General features: G+C 42.3%; 1 protein-coding gene across 1 annotated transcript in view; it reads left to right on the top strand.

Annotated features, from left to right (window-relative positions):
- The window catches only part of LOC127046885 (cytochrome P450 2U1), a 33,475-nt gene extending 11,658 nt beyond the window's left edge, over positions 1-21,817 (top strand). Inside the window, exons 2-5 of the mRNA XM_050944516.1 lie at positions 3,977-4,612; positions 12,940-13,101; positions 14,963-15,130; positions 15,659-21,817. Of these exons, the coding sequence (XP_050800473.1) occupies positions 3,977-4,612; positions 12,940-13,101; positions 14,963-15,130; positions 15,659-15,837 (1,145 nt within the window). The 3' untranslated portion in view covers positions 15,838-21,817. The remainder of the gene's footprint in view (positions 1-3,976; positions 4,613-12,939; positions 13,102-14,962; positions 15,131-15,658) is intronic.
- Positions 21,818-23,279: the final 1,462 nt, after the last annotated feature.

Here is a 23,279-nt window from a genome sequence, read left to right as displayed (position 1 = left end):
AATAAATAATAACCAAAATGTATTTACTTATTATGAAACATCATATTACCGCTCGTAGCCAGAGGCAGTCAATGACAAGCCTTTTTTTGAAATATGAAATAAAAATGACCAACTGCCAGTTTGGGATGCGTATGGTTTAAATAGTTTTGGATAACGTAATATGGTAGCACATACTAACGCTAAGATACAGACATGATTTCATTACTGTATATTAAAGTGTTTTTTGAGATATTGATCAAAAATTCATTTTTCATCATCTTCTTGAAGGGACTGTTGCTCCTTTAGGAAGAATTTTAGGACATGTGTTCACAAAAATGCTTTTTCTTAAAATGACCTAAGGATTCACCCTCAAAGTTGTGTTGGACATTTTCCAATCACTCTGGATATATCACAAATATCACTCCTAATTTATGCAAAAATGTTTAGTGTGTGTGTGTGTGTGTGTGTGTGTGTGTATAAATAAATAAAATGCCTGCTGCACGTGACTTTTTCAGTAAATTTAAAATTACAAACAACGCTACCAAAAGACAGTTGAACAGATGACATATAAAATAAGTCTGCCAGAGTGATACGGGAGCATGTACAAATGAACAAATGTAACAGGAGCCCATGTGAGAAATAAGCTTAAGTGGTTAATATCTCTTGCAATATCTTAATACATCAATAAACAAAAACTTTTTTTGCAATATATCTGTTTGTGCTATCATAAATGTTACATCTTGCGTCACACTTTTCCGTAATCGCAGCACTCAGCGTATCTCATTGATCAACCCTTACAAAAGAAGTATCAACACACACTTATCTATCTATGCAAGTACATATTCGTCTAACCTTGGCACAAGGGTGGGAGCAGTCTGCAGTGTTGCCGGATGTCTGATAATCTGATTCTTTAATAAAACACATCTCCAAAAAATTTTATAATTTTGTATCTGTACATTAAATCTTGATTTCGGCCAAAGTGAGAAGAACTGTGACATATTATGTAAAGTGGTAAAGTAGATGTTAATATCAATTGTTATACAATCTGAAACTTTTTGGCACCTTTAGGACTTTTTTTGCTAAATATCATTCATTTTGGATTGAAAATGGGGTGGGCGGGGAGCCTGGAGCAGTCAAGATTTTCTGTGCTCCAGTTCTGTTCCAGCTCCAGGCAAAAATCTGCAGCTCCACTGCTCCGGGCTCTGCTCCAAAGCCCTGGTCTAATTCTTGTTGCTTGATGCACTTTTATGGCTTATTCAAATTCTTCCTTGTATATACCCATTCCTGGGTACACTTGGCTCTCAGCTCATGTACAGAGCAAAGTGCTGCTTTCCCTAGCTTTTTTTTTCCCCAATGATCTTCTGTTAATAAACAAAAGTGCCCGATTACTCCTCTTTATTTTTAGCTGGCATTCAGCCAATGGATTCAAGTTTTTTTTCTGATCTCCGTTGTTCTAATCTAATGCTTTCTCCTTTTTAATATATTTCTCCATCTCTGTTAGTTTCTGCCTATAGTAAGCTAGTTGTCAGTGTTGCTAAATGAGCTGGGATTTCCAGGATTTTGATGATCTCATATGTCTTCTCTGTGGAACCATGTCTGAAAAGATTTTTACAGTAAAACCTCCGAGTTATGAACACTTTGGGGATGGAGGTTGTTCATAACTCTGAACAAAATGTTATGGTGTTTTCAAAAGTTTACAGCTGAACATTGACTTCATACAGCTTTGAAACTTCACTGTGTAGAAGAAAAATGCTGCTTTCATTTCATTTTTTTTTTTAGTAGCTTGTGTGTAACACAGTACGTTTTTGTTTATGCTGCTGCCTGATTGCATACTTCCAGTTCCAAATGAGATGTATGGTTGACTGGTCAGTTCCTAACTCTGAGGTTCTACTGTAATATGAAATTGGGACAGTCTTGGTTCGCCAGCTCAGCTTTTAATGCATAAATTGAAGGGAGTTTGCTCCCTTAAAAGATAATGAGACTGTCTTCTCCTCTGGATGGGATTCATGTCCTGAAACTACTCTTCCCCCTTCTGGAGGCAGGAAAAGGTAGTGCTGAATTGTGGTTTGGTTTTGTTGTAGTACTTGCTTTAGGCCAAGATAGAAGTGTTCTGTTTCACTGGAATGATTAATATGTTCTTGGCCAATTTCAGTATCAGATATGCCTTAATTTTTCACTTGTCCCAGTTGATGTTACTGCTGCTACATAGAAACACTGCCGTGGGGTCAGTAATCTGACAAGCTGAGGACCAACAAAAACCAAAAAAGTGTTCTATACAGAAAATGTATTGCTGAGAAGCTGTCCTTCAAAGCATATTTATAGGGAGACAAAATGAGGTTTATTTGAATAGCTGTTCACTCAGTTGGTAAAGTACAGTGACCTTCTTCTTAATCAAGGACTGATCATAATACTCTGCTTAATTTGTTCAAGACCTTTGGAACTAAACAATGTATTCAGATTTTTCAGCCTAATACAGTCTCTCACTTTAATAGATAATTCAGTCAGAAAAATCTAATCATGAAGACCACATACCAATCTTTATTTTGCCCTTCCATATCTCTTAGATTGTCCTGACCCTGAATAGTTTACATTCTCTTTGGCATATACTACCCTTTGTACATTATTATACCCACTCATTTAAATAACTTTGGATTTATTTTAGTGTTAATTCATTTTCATGTTTTGACTATTAGGTCCTTGTATCAAAATGTGGATGCCTATCCAGTATCAAGAACACACATCTTTCTGTTACCAATTTCTATTGGTCACTGAGTTTCTCTCTTGTTCTATATCTGACCATATGTTAGATTTGGCATTAAGCTCTTACCAAACTGACTTTCACAAATCAATGAATTTTAAAAAAAGATCTTTGAAACTTAACATTAATGGTGAGACGTGGTTGACATGTAGCTTTTGTGAAACAAGCTGCTCTTTCTTTAAAAACATAATGTGAGTTAACCGTAAGTAGCACTAAAATATTGGTTCTTGCTCTGATGGCTTAAAATACTTTTCCAAGTTAACCAAATAATCTAAACCTGATCAGAGAAAGTCACTGTAGCTAGCTGTTTTTTGTTTATGTAGTTATTACTGTAAATGTGTACATTGTCTATTGTCAAACACAACAAGATGCATCTATCTGCATGTAAATTAATATTTATAGTTGACTCCAAAGAAGTCCATGAACAAAAAAAGTATATAAAATTGACTCGGGGGTAGACTTCATAATAAGAAACACCCATGGAGAACATGTGTCTAAAGTTTTGAAAACTCCCCACTGATGCAAATCCAAGGGCATTTTTACCCAGAAGTTTTAAATATATAGTCACCTTCCCAGTCTGTCTGTAGCTTTTATATCCTGTTGCCTAATTGTTTCATAAAAATGTAGGCGTCAACTTGAATTTTCTCTTTCATGGGAGTTGCATGCACACAGACAGTACTGGGAGGTGTGTACCATGGAGAGAGTGGTCCTGTAATGTCACAGTGCAGAACAAACTGTGTTTGAATATTTGGTTATCTCCATCTTGCTCATGGCATTTGTGTAGGAGGTCTCCCCTCCCCCCTTTTTTTGAATGAGGGGCGGGGGGGGGTCATTTGTTTAAAGGGTTACTGCTAACGTATGTCCAAAATTTGACATTGCTGTGAAATGCTTACAAGATGGTAAGCAATAATGGTTCTATACTGCCATCCAACTGAGGATCTCAAAACATATTTCAAACACTAAGCCTGTTGAGGTAGCCATTTTACAGATTGGAAAACTGAGGTACAGAGTTGCCCAAGGCCATGTAAGAAGTCTTAGAGCTGGAACAGAGTCATCTTTCTCTGACTCCTAGTTCTGTGCCTTGATCACATGACTCTCCTTCCTTTTTGGAAAGTTCCTGATCTGGTTGTGAATGTCGGGGGTTTTTTGGGGGGGAAGGGGAGGAATTAAATTAAATTCTCACCTTGAGAATATAGCTGCTCAATTTGGGATTCACCCCTTCTCCTCCCTTCACCCCAGGTGTTGTTTTTGCACCATATGGCCCGGTATGGAGACAACAGAGGAAGTTTTCTCACTCAACTCTTCGTCATTTTGGATTAGGAAAGCATAGCCTGGAACCGAAAATCATTGAAGAACTGAAGTATGTGAAAGAAGGAATGCTAAGATATGGAAAAGATCCATTTAACCCCTTTCCTATTATCAGCAACTCTGTGTCCAATGTTATCTGTTCTATGGCCTTCGGCAGGCGCTTTGACTATGAAGACATTGAGTTTAAGACCATGCTAAGTCTCATGTCACGTGCACTAGAGATAAGTGTGAACAGCCATGTACTTCTGGTCAACATTTGTCCTTGGCTGTATTATCTTCCCTTTGGCCCTTTCAGAGAACTGAGACAAATTGAGTTTGATGTCACAGCTTTTCTAAAGAAAATAATTGCACAGCACAGGGACACTCTAGATAGAGAAAATCCCAGGGACTTCATCGATATGTATCTCCTCCAAGTGGAAGAAGAGAGAGAGAGCAACAGTGAGAGCAGCTTTAATGAAGACTACCTGTTTTTTATCATTGGTGACCTCTTCATCGCAGGCACTGACACCACTACCAACACACTGCTCTGGTGTCTGCTGTATATGTCTCTCCACTCAGAAGTACAAGGTAAATGAGACTTTTCTAACCGTATTTATTGTACGCTGGACTACAAGACTGTGTTGTTGTTTTTATAGAGTGCTGTATTTTATCAGGAAGGCAAGTAACCCAAAATTGTGTTAATTTGAAATTAAAGTTTTATAAATAGGTAGAACTAACTTAAAGGGCTAAGCACCTCAATATTCTAGTTTTATCAAATACAAGCACCCCCCCCCAAAAAAAAACAAACCAACCATGAGTACCCCAGATGGCATTAACGTTGCCCACGCAATCCCTGCCATACTGTGCATTTGCCACCTAAATTTTCTAGATATGCATCTAAGGCAAGTTTTGCAGCTAGTTGACATGTCAAACTTGGATAAATCGATGTTTTGGCCAGGAACCCCCCATTTAGGTTTCAGAGCCCGAGCTGCTGTCTGCTAGACAAGAAAGGTTTCAAGTACGAGGCACTGTGACGTGGCTGTAGTACTGCCTACAACACTTCTGTCAGTGCCTCCTAATCTAGAGTAATCTCTTCAAAAAGGTCAAGGTAATAGTTTAGTCTCCAAACTCAATCATAAATCTTTTTCAGGCAAAGATTGTACAATAGGACAGCAGTTCAGCATTCTGGAGATAAATGAGTTCACTCAGTGCTAATTTTAAAGCACCATTTTGTTGCCTGTTGTTAGATTGGAACAGCCAAACTCTGTCACCTAGGGACAAACTCTTTTCTAGGGTGACCATACTTCTTAAAGTAAAAACAGGATGGCCCAGGGCTCGCCCAAGCCATTGTGTTACCTATGTTGACCTTAATTGTCCTCCAGCGGCTGTCTCACAATGCCTAATACTGACTGCTCTGGTCGCAACTCTGAACTCCACTGCCAAGGGCTCACAGGGACTGGAAATTGCCCTCTTAAAGCCCTACAAAATGTTTAAATGCCTTTTCCTGATTGTCCAGCTTGGAAGTTGGTGAGCATATCTAGCAGTTCTCCATTGTTGTGTGCAACTCCCTAGCTGACCATGCCGGCTGCATGCTCTAGAGATGCTCTGTCCTGGAGTAAACAGGAGATATTGGATCTCTTGGGCCTGTGGGGAGAAAAGACTGTGCAGGCACAGCTACAGACCAGCTGTAGAAATGTGAACATCTGCAAGCAGGTTGCTCAGGGAATGCAAGAGAAAGGGTACAACAGAGATCAGCAGCAGTGCCTCATGAAAGCTCCTCTCTTTCACCAACAGAAATCTGTCCAATAAAAGATATTTCCTCACCCAACTTTGTCTCTCTCATAGGAGTTGGAGTTTCTTTACCACTTTGGCTAACAGAGCAATAATATTAATGAAAAACATTTTAAAATCCACTTCATGGGTTGGGGTTTAGAAGGTGTTTGTGAGTTTTGTGTCTTTAGCCTCTTTCTCCACTTACACATGCTAGTAATTTTTCTCCTTTTTGCTGTTGATTTGAACCATTTTTGTCACTTGTCTTTGAACCCCATCTCTTTCTGCTGTTTTCAGATGAGGTGACCAGAACTGAGTGTAGTATTCCAGGGGAGTGTGAAACATTGATTATATAACAGCACTATCTCCTTACCAGTGTGATCTGCCATCCCATACTTTATGCATCATAATATTTTTCTCTGCTTTCACTTGGCCAGACTGGGAGTCTTGCTATGCCACCTCTTTTTCCTGGCCATGAGGCTTCTTCAGCTCTTGTGAGGAAGTGGCCTGGTCAGGCAGTTCACAGAACTAGCACTTGTTGGTGGCAAACTCTTCTGTCAAGGAGGAAGCTGGGCTAGAAGGGAGGCAAGGTGAGAAGAAAGAGTTGGTCTTGCTATTTGCTGGAAGAAGGAGCTCCACTTTTAGCCCTTGTGGGATCTAAAGAGGGAGAGACGGGGAGGAGGGAGACAGAGGCCTGGTCTACACTACGCGTTTAAACCGATTTTAGCAGCGTTAAACCGATTTAACACCGCTCCCGTCCACACTACGAGGCCCTTTATATCAATATAAAGGGCTCTTTACATCGGTTTCCGTACTCCTCCCCGATGAGAGGAGTAGCGCTAAAATTGATATTACCATATTGGATTAGGGTTAGTGTGGCCGCAAATCGACGGTATTGGCCTCCGGGCGGTATCCCACAGTGCACCACTGTGACCACTCTGGACAGCAATCTGAACTCGGATGCACTGGCCAGGTATACAGGAAAAGCCCTGCGAACTCTTGAATTTCATTTCCTGTTTGGCCAGCGTGGAGCTCTGATCAGCACAGGTGACCACACATTGCTCATCAGCACAGGTAGAAATGCAGTCTCCTGAGAATCGAAAAAGAGCTCCAGAATGGACCACACGGGAGGTACTGGATCTGATCGCTATATGGCGAGAGGATTCAGTGCTAGCAGAACTCTGTTCCAAAAGACGAAATGAAAAAATATTTGACAATTTCCAAGGCTATGGTGGAAAAAGGCCACACCAGGGACTCAGTGCAGTGCAGAGTGAAAGTTAAGGAGCTCAGACAAACCTACCAGAAAACCAAAGCAGCAAACGGAAGGTCCGGGTCAGGGCCGAAAACATGCCACTTCTACGCTGAGCTGCATGCAATTTTAGGGGGCTGCGCCACCACTACCCCACCCCTGTCTGTGGATTCCGAGGTGGGGGTTGTAATCTCAACCATGGCTGAGGATTCTGCGGAGGGGGAAGATGATGATGAGGAGGAGGACCTTGCAGCGAGCACACGGCACTCCGCTAGTCCCAACAGCTAGGAGCTTTTTGTGACCCAGACGGAGTTACCCTCCCAGCCCTCCCAAGCCACTAGCCCAGACAGTGAAGCCATGGAAGCAACCTCTGGTGAGTGTACCTTTGTAAATATAAAACATGGTTTAAAAGCAAGTGTTTTTTAATGATTGATTTGCCATGAGGACTTGGGATGCATTCGCGGCCAGTAAAGTTACTGGAAAAGTTTAACATGTCTGGGGATGGAGCGGAAATCCTCCACGGACATCTCCATGAAGCGCTCCTGGAGGTACTCCAAAAGCCTTTGCGGAAGATTTCTGGGCAAGGCAGCCTTGTTCCATCCACCATGGTAGGACACTTTACCACGCTATGCATGTAGCAAGTAATCGGGTATCATGGCATGACAAAGCATAGCTGCGTATGGTCCCGGTGATTGCTGGCATTCAAGAAACATCCGTTCTTTATCTCGTTCTGTTATCCTCAGCAGAGTGATATCATTCATGGTAACCTGGTTGAAATTAAAGAATTTAATTAAGGGGACAGAGATGGCCATTTTCCTACTGGGCTGTTGCTTAAAAGAAATCCTTCCTTGCACGTAGCCAAGCCGGGGGAGGGGAGGAAGGATAGCGCTGAGCTTTTTTGCGTTTGGCTAGCAGGAATCTTCCCAGCTACCAGCCACACGGTGGGGGGGGAAAGGGGGGGTGATTAGCAGTGATCTTCCATGATACCAGCCATGCGGTGGGGGGAGGGGTAAAGCAATCATCCTAGAGAATTGGATGGGGGGTGTTGGCTTCTGCTGCTGCGTGTTAACAGGAAAGAAGCATCAGAGGGCACTGTGTATATGAAGGCTGGAGAAGCCGAAAGACAATGGCTTACCATGGCCGCATGCAAGCTGAATTCTGATGCCTGGACCTGCATCAGATCTGTAACACCAGAGCCGCAGGCACTCAATATTAAGATGCAAAATGCGACCTTGTAGTGAAATCACATGTGCTATGTAAGGTGAATAGTGTTGTTCACTGTGAAAGAGTATAACCATTGTTCTGTAAAATGTATCTTTTTAAATACTTGTCTCCCTTTTTTCCCCTCCCTTACGCAGCTGCACATTTTTCAAGCCTCCCTACTCCATCTCAAAGGCTATCTCAGATAAGGCGGAGGAAAAAGAAGACGCGAGACTAAATGTTCTTGGAAATCATGGAAGTAACCCGCAATGAAAGAGGTCATCTGAATGAGTGGAAGGACATGGTAGCAAAGTACAGGAAAGATGCCAGTGACCGTGAGGGATAGGAGGGACGAACGTGAGGATAGGAGAGACGCTCGAGATGAGAGGTGGCGGCAGGAAAATCAGAGGTGTAGAAAGGAAGATCAGTGGTGGTGGGATGCAACGCTGGAGCTGCTGTGTGATCAAACTGATATCCTCCATCTGGTGGATCTTCAGGAAGAGCAGCGGGGTCACAGAGTGCTGCTGAAGCCCCTGTGTAACCACCTCCACCACTCACCATGTTCCATATCTTCCTCACCCAGATCTGTAAGAACGCGTGGGGGAAGGCTTCGTGCACCCGCCCACTCCACCCCCGTGGACAGTCCAACCAAAAGGCTGTCATTACATTGAAATGTGTTTAATGGCCTTTTCCTTCCCTCCTATCCTCCTCCGAAACCACACCCAGGATACCTTGTCAGTTCTCTGCCTCTTTTTATAATGACTTTTTAATAATGAATACATGATTTTTAAACGATAGTGACTTTATTTCCTTAAGCAAGCTGTAATTGAAGGGGGAGGGTGGGTTGCTTACAGAGAAAGAGTCAATAAAGGAGGGGGGGTTCATGAAGGGGAAACAAACACAGCAGTCACACTGTACCCTGGCCCGTGATGAAACTCTTTTTCAAAGCTTCTCTGATGCGCACCTCTTCATGGTGTGCTCTTCTAATCGCCCTGGTGTCTGGCTGCGCGTAATCAGCGGCCAGGTGATTTGCCTCAGCCTCCCACCCCGCCATAAAGGTCTCCCCCTTACTCTCACAGAGATTGTGGAGCACACAACAAGCAGCAATAACAAAGGGGACATTGGTTTGGCTGAGGTCTGAGCAAGTCAGTAATGTGCACCAGCGCGCCTTTAAATGGCCAAATGCACATTCTACCACCATCCTGCACTTGCTCAGCCTGTAGTTGAACAGCTCCTGACCACTGTCCAGGCTGCCTGTGTATGGCTTCATGAGCCATGGCATCAAGGGGTAGGCTGGGTCACCGAGGGTAACTATAGGCATTTCAGCATCCTCAACTGTTACTTTCTGGTCTGGGAAGTAATTCCCTTGCTGCAGCAGTTTAAACAGAGCAGTGCTTCTGAAGACGCGAGCGTCATGAACCCTTCCTGGCCATCCCACGTGGATGTTGGTGAAACGTCCCTTGTGATCCACCAGTGCTTGCAGCACCATTGAAAAGTACCCCTTGCGGTTTATGTACTGGGTGCCCTGGTGCTCCGGTACCAAGATAGGGATATGGCTTCCATCTATTGCCCCCCCACAGTTAAGGAATCCCATTGCAGCAAAGCCATCCACTATGACCTGGACGTTTCCCAGAGTCACAACCTTTCGTAGCAGCAGCTTTGTGATTGCTTTGGCTATTTGCATCACAGCAGCCCCCACAGTAGATTTTCCCACTCCAAATTGATTCCAGACTGACCGGTAGCTGTCTGGCGTTGCAAGCTTCCAGAGGGCTATTGCCACTCGCTTCTCCACTGTGAGGGCTGCTCTCATCTTGGTATTATGGCATTTCAGGGCAGGAGAAAGCAAGTCACAAAATTCCAAGAAAGTGCCCTTACCCATGCGAAAGTTTTGCAGCCACTGGGAATCGTGCCACACCCGCAAAACTATGCGGTCCCACCAGTCTGTGCTTGTTTCCCGGGCCCAAAATCAGCATTCAATGCCTAGAACCTGCCCCATTACCAGCAGGATCTCCAAAGCGCAGGGGCCCGCGGTTTGAGATAATTCTGTGTCCATGTCCTCATCACTCTCGTCGCCGTGCTGCCGTAGCCGCCACCGCCTCCTCGCCTGGCTTTGCAGGTCCCGGTTCAGCATAGACTGCACGAGAATGCCCGAGGTGTTTACAACGTCCATGATTGCGGTATTGATCTGAGCAGGGTCCATGCTTGCTGTGCTATGGTGTTTGCACAGTTCACCCAGGAAAAAAGGCTCGAAATGGTTGTCTGCTGCTTTCACGAAGGGAGAGGTGAGGCTGTACCCAGAACCACCCGCGACAATGATTTTTGCCCCATCAGGCACTGGGCTCTCAACCCAGAATTCCAAGGGGCGGGGGAGACTGCGGGAACTACAGGATAGCTACTCACAGTGCAACGCTCCAGAAATCGACGCTAGCCTCGGACCATGGACGCACACCATCAAATTAATGTGCTTAGTGTGGCTGCGTGCACTCGACTTTATACAATCTGTTTTCCAAACTGGTTTATGTAAAATCCGAATAATCCCATAGTGTAGACGTACCCAGAGACAGGAAAGAGACATGCATGATCAAAACTAACTGGGCTCCAGTCCTATCTCAATTCCACAGATAAGTATATTTGTCCAGGATCTGAGGGACTTTTAATTACTGCTCTTTTATCCCCTAAGCAAAGATAATGTAGCAGTCTAGACATCCTATTAGCTAAAAAATCAAGAAATCTTGCACCTTGCAGTCAGCCATGGAAACAGCAAAGCATCTAGGTAGTTTTATTACAGTCCCACAAATCTCTTCAGGATCCCACAGACTTCCTCCTGGGGATACAACACTTTGGTGACCTAGTGTGTGTGTAGACAAGTGAACAACCCTGAGATGGCTCATCCTCAAAATTAAAATTATTTTCTGCCCCTTGAAAAATGTTTTCCATTGAACCACTCTGGACATGCCAGGCACTAGTTCAAGGATCAGAATCTATCGATATGAAAAGCAACCCTGGTATTTTAAACAGGCAAATGAGTAATCCACTGTCATCGCTGTAAAGAAGTTAGTTTACTTTGTGTTCCTCATTTGAGCAGAAATTTCCTTAGCATATCCATAGATGGCAACATATGTCTGTTTAGCAAGTGATGATGGCTGAATCCGTTTCCCTGCCTTTGTGGTAATACCAAGAACTTTTTCTTATGCTGACTGAGCAGATAATTAACCTTAAATCGCTGTTGAGGATGTGGCAGGTCTAAAGCTGAAAGGTAGAACTGGCAAACAGAAGAACTACTACAGACACAGGGTTTCCAGGGAAGTTGTGGATAACTAATATTAGCTATTACTTAAACAAACAAACAACTCAGTTTGGATATTTTTCCCCTCTGGCCTGCCCTTCATCTTTTGCTTGTCTTTTTAGATTGAGAGTTCTTTGGGGCGGGGTCTCCATCTTCATAGCTGAGTGGAAAGCACTTAGTGAATGCTGCTGTAATGAACTTAATACTATATGGTGAGCCCTCAGTGCAATGATAAATAGGTTGAAAGAAGGAGATTGCACCTTCCTCCATTACTTTGGGCCTAATATACATGACAGGGTAGGATAGAATAGAGGGTCGGCTTTCATTTATCCTTTGGTAGCTTGGGTGAGATGGGGCAAGGAGGAAAGAGAGAGTGTGTAGAAACTCTTTCCAACAGTGTGGCTGATGAGATTTTTGTGTACTGGTAATGGGTGTTCTGTTTTGTTAAACCATTAACCCACCACTCTGAGGAAGGCTGTGCAATCCCTGAGCCAAGTAGAGTGCTAGAGAGGCCAGGACTGAGAATCACAGGCCCAAAGGGAGAGACTTTAGTTCAAGTTAATATTTGGATTTAATGAAGTAGAACTCCAGTCCATTACTACAGAGGTCTGCTGTGTATCTGAGAGGGCTACTGCCGCTACTCAGGTACTCGTATACTGGAGCTGGAACCCCAACAGCCATGGCTGCCCCTCCATATGCCAGTAAAGGAAGGTAATCATCTTGCAGCTAAGGAAGGTGTCTGTGCCTGGTCATCCCTCCTTGATAGGAGGGTTGGGGAAGAAGGGGAGTTTCAGAATCTACTTTTGGTACCAGTTGTCATGGGGCATGCCTACCCTGGAGCACCCTGCTGAGCTAGTGTGGCTCTGCAGGCACTCCCTGCCTTGGTTTCATCTCTCTGAGGGCCATTTAAGACCTCACGCAGCCCACACGGGTATAAGACACAATCCCCCTCCTGGGGTTGTGGTTTAGTTCCAGGTTATTTTGGATTTTAAAAGGGCTCTTTCCCTAGTCTCAAGGGTTGCACAACCCTCCTCCTTGGGGCCTGTGGTTCTCAGTCCTGGAAGCTCCTTTCCTTTGGGAGAGGTTCTCTCTCTGTGAGCATCTACCAGTAACTGAGCTCTGATGATTTTATTGGCCCAGGTGTTCATTAGCCAGATGGGCTCTAATTTAGCTCCTTGTGGGTAGTCTGGGCACAGACTCTCTTTAAAGGACCAGCAACCTCTAAACTGTCATTAGAAAATGCCTGTGCACTTGGCTGCCTAGAAGTGAAAGTCCCTAGCCATCCTATTATCAGTACTCGTAGTTTTCCTCAACTGTATCGTGATTGAGAGTAATGTAAATCTGAAAGTGTGTCAGTGCCTTTGCTCCTAGTTTTCATGTTTCTTTTTACTCCTCCCTTCTTTTGCATAGAAAAGGTTCATACAGAAATTGAAGTGGTCATTGGACGTGACAGAGCTCCTTCTCTCACTGACAAGGCTCATATGCCCTTCACAGAGGCGACCATCATGGAGGTCCAGAGAATGACTGTGGTTGTTCCTCTTTCTGTTCCTCGAATGGCCTCAGCAACTGCTGGTAAGTGTTTGTTTGTAGGTTTGTTTGGTTTTGGGGGTTTGGGGTTTTTTTTTACATTTTGTAGCTGAAATGTCTGATGGGACAGGTGTTGAGAACTTTGACGATTGCAGTTATGCAGGTACAGATGTAACTTCAGTGTGTAAAATGCCATCTCTTTAGACAGAAGGGCTAGGAATGTTTATCCGATCATCCAAAGTGGTTAACTGAAGATACCCAAGTATTTCATAATTAGAGTCCTATCTGTTGATGAACAGAAATTGTGTGAGCCTTTGTTGATAGACTCAGCCTTTGGGAACAGTAAAGAGAATCTCAGCTTTCATTTTACAAAAACAAAAAAGTCTCTAGCCCTTTTCCTGGCACAAAGAGCCTTGAAAATATTAACATGATGTAAACAGATTGCTAAGCTGGAAAGGAATGTGCTGCTGATTTTTATTTCTATAGAAAACAGTCTCACCTTCTCCCAAAGTCCTGTTGCTGATCCCTATTGCCAGGGTTGTGATAGCGGTAGACAGGAATTGATTAACGTGGGTGGGTGGTAGCAAAAAAACATCTTGCAAGCCACCCAAAAGCATATCCTTCTTTAAATTTTTCAGCACTTGCTACAGTGATGCTAGCTGCTTCAAGGAGAATTCCCTCCTTTCATCCCCCCACAGTGCCTCAAGGTGGTCATGGAGAGATGAACTAGTTCCCTTTACCACATCCTTCTCATAGACTCTACAACAGTGTATGTGGAGGAGGAGAGCTGGTGCCAAGCCACTGCTGCTTTGAGTGGGATTCCTGTACCTGCTACAGGCAGACCCTCTCCTTGCCAATGTTTGCCTTCCTCTCAGGTCTTAGGAGCTGACACTGGGTGCTCTGGCCTGGAGCTCTGACACCTCCAGCACAAATCCAACTGACCACTGAGTTGGACATCAGAGGGGACATCATCCCCACTCAGTCAAATAGCTTACAGACAGACTGCAGGACAAATTGTTGGTTGCAATCAGAGTTTGTGGGATGGCCTGCCAGCTCTGATAAACAGCTGCCAGCTAGAGGAGCCTCAGTGAATTACTAGGAACTAGAAAGGGGAAACATGATAGACCAAGACTTACTAGACTGGAGATTGGGAAGGATTATGGGTGTGAGGATGGGGAAGGGAAAATGAAATTAATGGACCTGGGGGAGAGGACAAGGTTTTGGAATGGATTGATGTTTGTGGGCAGGGGAATATTGTTGAATACACTTTGAGGAAGCCCTGTGTTCAAAAGGCTGGCAGTATAGGCCTGTCTGTGTTCCTGTGAAACTTTTTGGGTCAGTTTAATGGTTGCAACAGTAGAAGATCTGAAATGTCTCTGCCATTCTAGATAATGGTAAATGATCTTAGTAAACTAAAGGGATTCGCACACATCATGCAGTGTTTGCTTTGCAGTGCATCACCAGTGAATTCTAGTTTTATCAGCATTAGCTAGTTGTGGGAGGATCATCCCAATGTAAGGGGTTCCTTTAGTGGGACAATGTCTAATGTTCAATCTTACTGTCTGGCATATTGAGTGAGACTTTCTGGAAACATAACATGGCTGAGACTTTCCCACACCCTGTTGATCCCTGACTGTTAGCATAATTTAGTATACTTCTGGTTGCTCTAAGTTGTGCTGAGAGACTAAGCTGGCACACAGCCAGCCCAGAATCAGGGGAGCACGAGGACCACCTTTGCACCCAGACTTCCGTCCTCTGTCCTGAGATGTGGTGGGTGTTCATTGTCCATAGCTGAGGATCTGAGCTATTGTTTAATTACTATAGTCCCTCTTCTGTTAAGCGCGAAATCTCTCATGTTTGCTCTTAACATCTGTCAAATCTCCTGTCTCTGGTTTTTGTTTTGAAGTGCTACGGGGATATACTATTCCTAAAGGCAGTGTGATTGTGCCCAACTTATGGTCAGTGCACAGAGATCCAAATATATGGGAGAGACCAGATGACTTCCAACCAACAAGATTTCTGGATGAAAATGGCCAGCTAATCAAAAGAGAAATGTTCATTCCTTTCGGAATTGGTAAAATATCTAGATACAGCTGGAATGGGCTTTTTTGTTTAAAGTTTGGGGTGAGAGTTGCACTTCCAAAAAGCCTTTGGCATTTGCCATTTTCTTATTTTGTCATAGAAAATAATATTCATTGTTGAAAATAAAATAAAAGTTGAAATGTATATGGTGCACACTGATTACTTAAACTTTTTATGGGGTTTTTTAAACCTCTTGGGAGTGTCCTGCAAAATACAGTAATTTAGTTCCTACCAAACCCAGCTGCAAGTTTAAATAAGTGCAACCTTCTCCCAGTAGCGTCCCCAAGATGGATCAGGTGATACTATAGAAGTGGTTTTACTGCCATAAAGTGTTAAGACTGTATGTGCTTCTAATGTTAAATAATAAAACCAAGTGAAATCCAAAACAGGACGCTGAATCCCAACTTTAGAAAGTTCAGTTCTCTGCTTGGAACAAGGTTGTAGGGAAATTGTAGGGCTGTATTTGAATGAGTCAACAGTATAAGAATCAGTAATATTTACCTTTCTAATCTCTCTTTAGGTAAACGTGTGTGCATGGGAGAGCAGCTGGCAAAAATGGAGCTGTTCTTGATGTTTGTAAATCTCATGCAAAATTTCACCTTTTTGTATCCTGAGAATGCTACAAAACCAGCCATGGAAGGAAGATTTGGTCTAACTTTAGCTCCATTTCCATTCAATATAATTGCTTTGAAGAGATGAAGAAACTTGAAAAAAGACTAAATGAAGAGATACTGCACTTAGCAAATTCAGCTTTATATTTTTATCGTTCTAAGGTATGAAAACATATGAACTAGTAACTCCAGGTTAGCTGCTGAGTTCCAAAAGTGACTGGATGAGAGCATGTTAGCCAGTCTGATGTTCTTCGCCTTTTTATTTCTTTTTTAAAATGCAGTTACCCAATCTGTTACCATTAATTTTGGGATAAAGGACCAAAATAACACATGACGCTTTACAAGTATCAGGTGTCATTTTGGTCAATATGTTGTCAAAGTGCTTTGTGTATACACTTGCCAAACAAAAGGAAGGATGTGATCAACTAATACTAGAGGAAGCATTAAATGACTTAAGGGATTTGTATGTTTGTATGAAGAAACATGGTGACTAAATGCTATGTTGCTGAAGAGTGTTAGAAATGACAAGAACAGTGATACTAAGGCTCGCAAGTGGCTCTTTAATGTTTCTCCTGTGGCTCTTTGCAGCACTAGATATTAAAACACATCTGTGATTTAATTATTAACCGATCAGGATGCTTTTACTATTTATTAACCAATTGTAGGTGATAAAACAATACTTGGTCAGTCATTTTGCTGTAAGAACTATATATAATAAACTATATATTTCTCTATCATACTATTTAAATATGAATATTTAGTACTATAGTAAACTAAACAATGAATTAATACTACCGTGGCTCTTTTGGATAATGCTGATTGCTAATTTGGCTCCTGAACCACTGAGGTCTGAGTATCGCTGGACTAGAGGACACTTTCTGTAATCTTGGGAGGATTTTTGATTTTTTTTAATCTAAATGACTTGTAATTTATAGATAGAGGGCAAACCAAAATGCCTCACTGGATCCTGGATCAGAACATTCCTGAGTATTGGGACTTTGTGAAAATTCAGATTCACACTCCAAGGAGAGCCCTATCTCATGCTCTCTATGGGTACGTCTACACAGCCAGTAGAAGCAAGCTTCTGACTGAGTCGACAGACTCGAGCTCACGCTACTGTCCTTGAAATAGCTGTGAGGACAGAGCTTTTAAGTTGTGGCTTGGCACACCCCCGTTCTCTAGGTTTAAGAGCCTGAGCCCCAGCCTTAACTGCAATGTCTACACAGCTATTTGTAGTGTGGTAGTCAGAACATAAGAATGGCCCTACTGGGTCAGACCAAAGGTCCATCTAGCCCAGTAATCCTGTCTTCCGACAGTGGCCAGTGCCAGGTGCCTCAGAGAATGAACAGAACAGGTAATCATCAAGTGATTCATCCCGTCGCTCATTCCCAGTTTCTGGCAAACAGAGGCTAGGGACACCATGTGGGCCCAAGTCTGTCAATCTGAGCTCAGAGGCTTGCTGCCGTGGACTGTGTAGACCTACACTAATAGGCCAAATTAAAATCCCAGCTCCAACAACCATCAGACTGTGCAAGTGAAAAGAAAACATGAGTATAGAAGCAAAAACAAACTGTAATTTAATGAGGTGTAATTTGTCTTTTCAAACAAGCATCCTAAAACTGTTATAGGATAGTAAAAAATTTAGTTGGAACCAATGCTAGCAGTGTTAGTAGTAGTAATGGCTAAGAGGGGTGAAAACATTATCTACTATTTAACTGCTTTGAAATATTTACTGCTTTTATATTGCTTTCATCTCTTGCAAGACAAAAACCTTCATTTGATGCTCCCGTTACATGTTGTTTGTTTACACAACAGATGATGTCAAAAGGCTATGAGACATCAATTCGTTGATCTCTTGGTATGGTTTTAGCAATGTGAAATCTGAGCCCTTGTCAGGGACCACATCGAAGAACTGTTGGACCAGCTCCATGTGTGTACCAACTTAATTCTAGAACGTCGGTCTCATGCGGAGCATGACTATCTTTCAAGAGTTCTTAAGGAGAATGACATTTTCTTGTAGAGTAACATCATCACTCATGCTGCAGATTATGAGCAAGATGTAAAATTCCTGTTTGTTAGCTTGGTGCCACCATGAACAACCAAGTATTGGCTTGCCATGTATATTAGTAACGGTCTTAAAGATGTCTCAGTCCTGGAGGAGTTTACTTTGCTGCACTAAGAATCAGACAACTGATCATAACTAATGTGTGCAGACTTTCAAATCTTGAATAGCTGAAGCACATACTACCATTTTCTCCCCACCAAGATTTGTATCTTGGTGATTTTAATAGCCACCACTCACAGTAGGGCTATAGCAGAAATGATGAAGCTGGTTAGCAACTCACCGGTTGGGCCTTGTTTGCAAATGTCCATTATTATTACTTTTTTTTACCCTAAAACTATTGACTTTTCACTTGGCCAGATGGAATGCTAAACACAATCTTGACCTATGCTTTCTGATTAAAGACAATTCTGGTATTCCTCTGCAAGCTTCAGGAACAGTCCTTAGAAATTTCCTTGCCGCCAACAATGGCACATTATTCTGCATGTCTGCTTTGGAGTTCCATTGATTGAATCGGCACTGAAACCATGCAAGAATTTCTGCAAAGCAAACTGGGTTGCATATACTGCAGAAGTTGAAGATTGGATACACTGTATCAAACCAATCCCAGAAAACTGACTGTTTTGTTCACTTTCTTATTAAATGCATTCCTCACACCTATCGCAAGGTCTATATTTCTTGCTGGCAGCTGGAGACAGAAGCACTCTTCAAAGAACATGAGAAGAGTGGTGATCCAGACACCGAAAAAGCAGGAATAGTCACTGAACTCTGCTTGCCTGAAGAGATTGAATGAGACAGTGGAGGATCTTGACTTCACCCATTTCAGTTGCAAAGCCTGGACATTCCTCCATAAGTTTGGAGCTGCTGACTTAGTGAAACAACACCAACTGAAAATTTCAGCCAGTTGTGTTGCCACACACCTTCTCTGTAACTCAAAGATCAAAACCAACAAGTTGACTAGACAGAAGATTGAGGAAAGAGCTCTTTTCAAATGTCCAACACAGCCCTACCACTTCGCTGCTATTATCTCCTTATACTGCAGAAGAAATAAACAAGGCTCTCATGGCCTCCAAAAGCGGGAAAGCTGCTGGCAAGTTGGGCATTTATCCTGATATCCTAAAGAATTCAGGGACCAAAGGGACAAGCATGGTTGGCAGACCTATTCACTGCCATGTATTTAAACAGGGAATAGTCCAAAAAGCTGGAATGAGGCAATAGTCATTGGCCTCTTCAAACATGGGAAACCACCAAATGGTGCTACCAGTTATCACTCAATATTGCTCATCTCCACAACTTGTGAGTTAATGGAGAGGGTTTTACTGGCTCATCTCACCCCTATCTTTGAGGCCATCCTGCCAACAGGCCAGTTTCAGACTGGGACAAAGTTGCTGTGACCAGGTTCTCACCACTAATAGTTACATTGAAGCTGGCTTCCAGAAGAATCTAAGACCCAGAACAGTACTATAGGTTTATCCACTGCCTATGACATAGTATGAAGAGAGTGGCTATGGCTCAAGGTATCGAGGGTCATCAAATACCAACTCCTGACCACAATGTTCAGCAACTGTAAAAATTGCATCCCTTTTGAAAGGGCCGATGAGCAAAGCGTGTATCTTCAGTGATGGTTAACCTCAAGGATCCCTGCAGGCTCTTTCACTATTCAACATCTATATTAGTGATTTACGTTACACAATTTCACATAAATTCATTTATGCTACTGATGTTGCTCTTGTGGTACAAGGCAAAAGGCCTCACTATCATCGGCAACATGCTCTTCACCAGCCTCAGGATAATGGCAGAATACGTTCAATATTGGAAACTCGGCCCCAGTGCATCCTCCAAAAATCTTGGTAACTGCCTTTGGTAACTGCCTTTCTCCTAAGCAACAAAACTGCCAAGGAACTACTTAGTGTGACCTTCAGCGATCAACAGGTTCAAAATCAGCCCTATCCAAAATCCCTGGGTACATCTTTGGACAGTAGCTTGACTTTTTTCAAGTTCATCTGAAGAAATGCAAAAAGCAAAGACTAGCTTTGTCCAAAAGCATGCAGACACAACATGGGGTGCCACTATATGTGGATGCTTCAAACAGTGCGTCTAGCATGTGTTCTTGATTGCTGAATATTGTGCATTGGTCTGGATAGGCAGCTTAATGCTACAATGAGAATTATAACAAACATGAAAATCAACACCTGTTCAATGGTTGCCCACTCTGGCACATACACTCTCACCCAAGATCCAGAGAGATGCATACAGCTTGTGATTGCAGACACCAGAAAAGAATTTCTAGGCTTCAATCTACCCCCAAAACAGTGGTCCACATTGTACTGTTTGAGAACATCACGTGGTAGATGCTGTCAAATTTCTCATCTCTGGAAGATGAGAGACAATTCACAATGTGTCTATGGAACCCAGTTGCAAACTGTGGGACTAGTCTAAGTCAGAGCCCATTACAGTCATTTGCCAGTGGTATCTTAGGCTTCTATCAAGCCATTTCTGAGACTACCTGTTGGCTCACCAATCTGTACTTGGCTATATGAATGTTGCTAATTACTCCTCTTACCATACACGAGAAATCTCCTTAGAGCAGGTCGAGGTGAAGAGGTTCCTGCACATCTGGAATTTGTCTGAAAATCCTTATTCTAGAAATCTTCAGTTGCAAAGCTACAATAAAATGCTGATAATTTTTTAATTAGACTTCTGTTAAATGCCTACCCAAACACCATGATAATGCTGGCTATGCAACTGATTGATTGATTTATATAAATTACATACACTTATCCTCTTAAGTCGAGGGTAAGCACTTCTAAAATTTTGGCAGAATCCAAAGAAACTACACAAAACAATAGGAGTAGGTACCTACATCTTAATTATATGGGATTGCACATGAATTGTTGTGTGCTCTTGCTGCAGTCTGCCTTCTAAACCAGTGATCTGCAGAGAAGTTTGGTATGTAAAATGTCATACTACTTCTGAAACTGTTATTTTACAAATAATCCCTTAAGAGTTGTAGCTTCTGACTGTACATAGAATCCAATGCTGCATGATGTGATACATACGCTATTAGGGTAACCATTATCATGTCTGCCAGAACACTAGTTGCTGCTGCAACTGACACAAAAGCCTTTCATCCCTGGCAAATAAAATTAAGACTTCTACTAGTTCGTGAGAGAGAGACTAGAAACTGCATGACCTAGAGGAAGTAAATTGCTCTTGTTTATGTAATTTATACCCTTCTGCTGTGGAGCAAAGGTAAATTGGTAACAGACGTAAGCTGAGAGGAGACCTGGATTGTGCAATATTGACCTAAATTGTTTTTGTGACTGATAAGTTTTGAACGTGCCCTCTATATATCTATTGCTGAATGCAAAAATTGGTGCCTACATTTATGCCACTTGAGAATTAGTTTCGCTGTAATCTTTTGTTTAATTTTTAATCAAGGCTTTTTCAAAGCTATTAAACATTCTGTTTTAGTCACTGGGAGACACATAGTAGTGCCCTTGACATTTGGTTAGCAGAACTACCAGCTTCAACCACCTCTATAATTGTTTGATGCTAGACATTAATACATGCCTGCATAAGAATCTCTCTCATTTTAGTAGTGCCCATCCTTCCAAAACAGTTGAAAAATGTTGACACCCTGAAAAAGGAGGAATGGTGGAGTGGGGAATAAAGAGGATTGGGGAGGGGAGAAATAGGGAGGGAATGGGGGTGCACAGAGCCCCTGGCATGGTGGGAGAAAATGGGGTACCTTGGCATGAGAGATGGGGGAGGGGTGTTGCAGACAGTCTTTGAAATGGAACAGGATCAGTGGTGGCACAGCGGGAGCTTGGGTGGAATAGAGGGATGTAAAAAGCCCCTGGCACATTGCTTTTGTAGGCTGAACTCAATTCACAACTAGTATTCATAATTTTACATTGGACTGCTTGCTCCCCTCTGTACTCCTTGGGGAATTTTGACTGCTGTTAACATTGGAAATATTAAAGTAAAGCTACTATAACATTAACTTGGCCTGATTTTACCTGTATGACCTGTTATCAGTACTGCAAAACTGTGGGCGTTCACACACACACAAGATTTAAATATAATAGAATTAGGCTTGGTTTATACTTAAAATTTAGGTCAGCATAGCTACAGCACTTAGAACTGTGAAAAATCCATATCCCGCAGCGCCGTAGTTATGCTGCACTTATCCCAGTGTAAATCATTGACGAATATATTCTAGCCAGCATCTAATATATATATTTTATATATATATATATATACACAAATAGTATGCATTAGACTATATCACTATTATAATATTTATGCTTAAACTGTCTTATACTATAATCCTATTAATTTATTCTAAATATCCCATAACACCTTGCATTTGCTGAAGTAAGCATTTGGTGCAAAAAGTTAGGAAACTTGTCAAGATACGTTCATTCTCTGCCATAGTACAAAGCTAGGGAAGTGCCTCCATGCAAAAGTACCTGGAATGCTAGTATCCAAAACAAAGATAAGGAAGGAACAGAACAAGAAGTTAGGGAACTGGAACAAACAGATGGGTTGGATTTTAGTGATGCGTAGGTGGATTTGGGTTGGATTTTACGTGTAGGGAAATGTAACTTGTAAAATCATGTAAATAATGGCAGCTGAAATGTATAACTTGGGGAGCACACCTTCTGTATAAGGTGATTGTAACATCACTGCCTGGGATGGCTCCTCAGAGATGAGTATTGAACCTTTTCCCCGTACCATATTAATAAATCTCACTGAGTGGTTATTTGGTCTCTTGACCATATATTTCATAATGAAATAATAAACCAAAATGTGATTAAGCAATTGACTATACAATTTATCAACAGGACACAGCTGGATCTATGCTTGTCAACTTAACTACCATCAGTGTTCAGGGAGGTGGTGGTCCTAAAGCAAAGGAAAAACCTTTTCCATCACTGTAGGCTCTCTCCACTACAGGATTATGGTAAATTGGCAACTTCATGAGAGCAAACAAGTTAAATAGGGTCACACTCTGGAACAGTATGTTAAAGTAACTTACATGCCAGTGGGCTATATTGCCTACTTGAAAAAGGGATGTTAGTTCAGATGCCATTCAAGCCAAGCAGACCATATGACAAATTACCCATTTAGCATGGCAAGAATATTAAAGATTATTATCGTTACTGTTTATACAGCACCACACTTGGGAGTAGGAAATATAGGAACTGGAGTGTCACCTTAATAGCTCCAAGAATTGGAACCTTGTCTGTACCAAAATCATAATCATTCTATATTATTATTTGTATTACTGTAGCACCTAGAAGCCCTAGTCATGAACCAGGACCACCTTGTACTAGGCATTGTACAAACAGAGAATGAAAAGATGAGGCCTGCCCTAAAGAGCTAATAATCTAAGTATGGAAGATAACTTTAATTGATGCCATGTAGGCTGGCAATGTTGCCTGAAAACCCCACCCTGTTAC

The sequence above is a fragment of the Gopherus flavomarginatus genome, chromosome 3, assembly GCF_025201925.1.
Source record: "Gopherus flavomarginatus isolate rGopFla2 chromosome 3, rGopFla2.mat.asm, whole genome shotgun sequence".
In the NCBI taxonomy this organism is placed as follows: domain Eukaryota; kingdom Metazoa; phylum Chordata; order Testudines; family Testudinidae; genus Gopherus; species Gopherus flavomarginatus.
The sequence above is the reverse complement of the archived record's forward strand: the minus strand, read 5'-3'. Positions and strand labels throughout refer to the sequence as shown.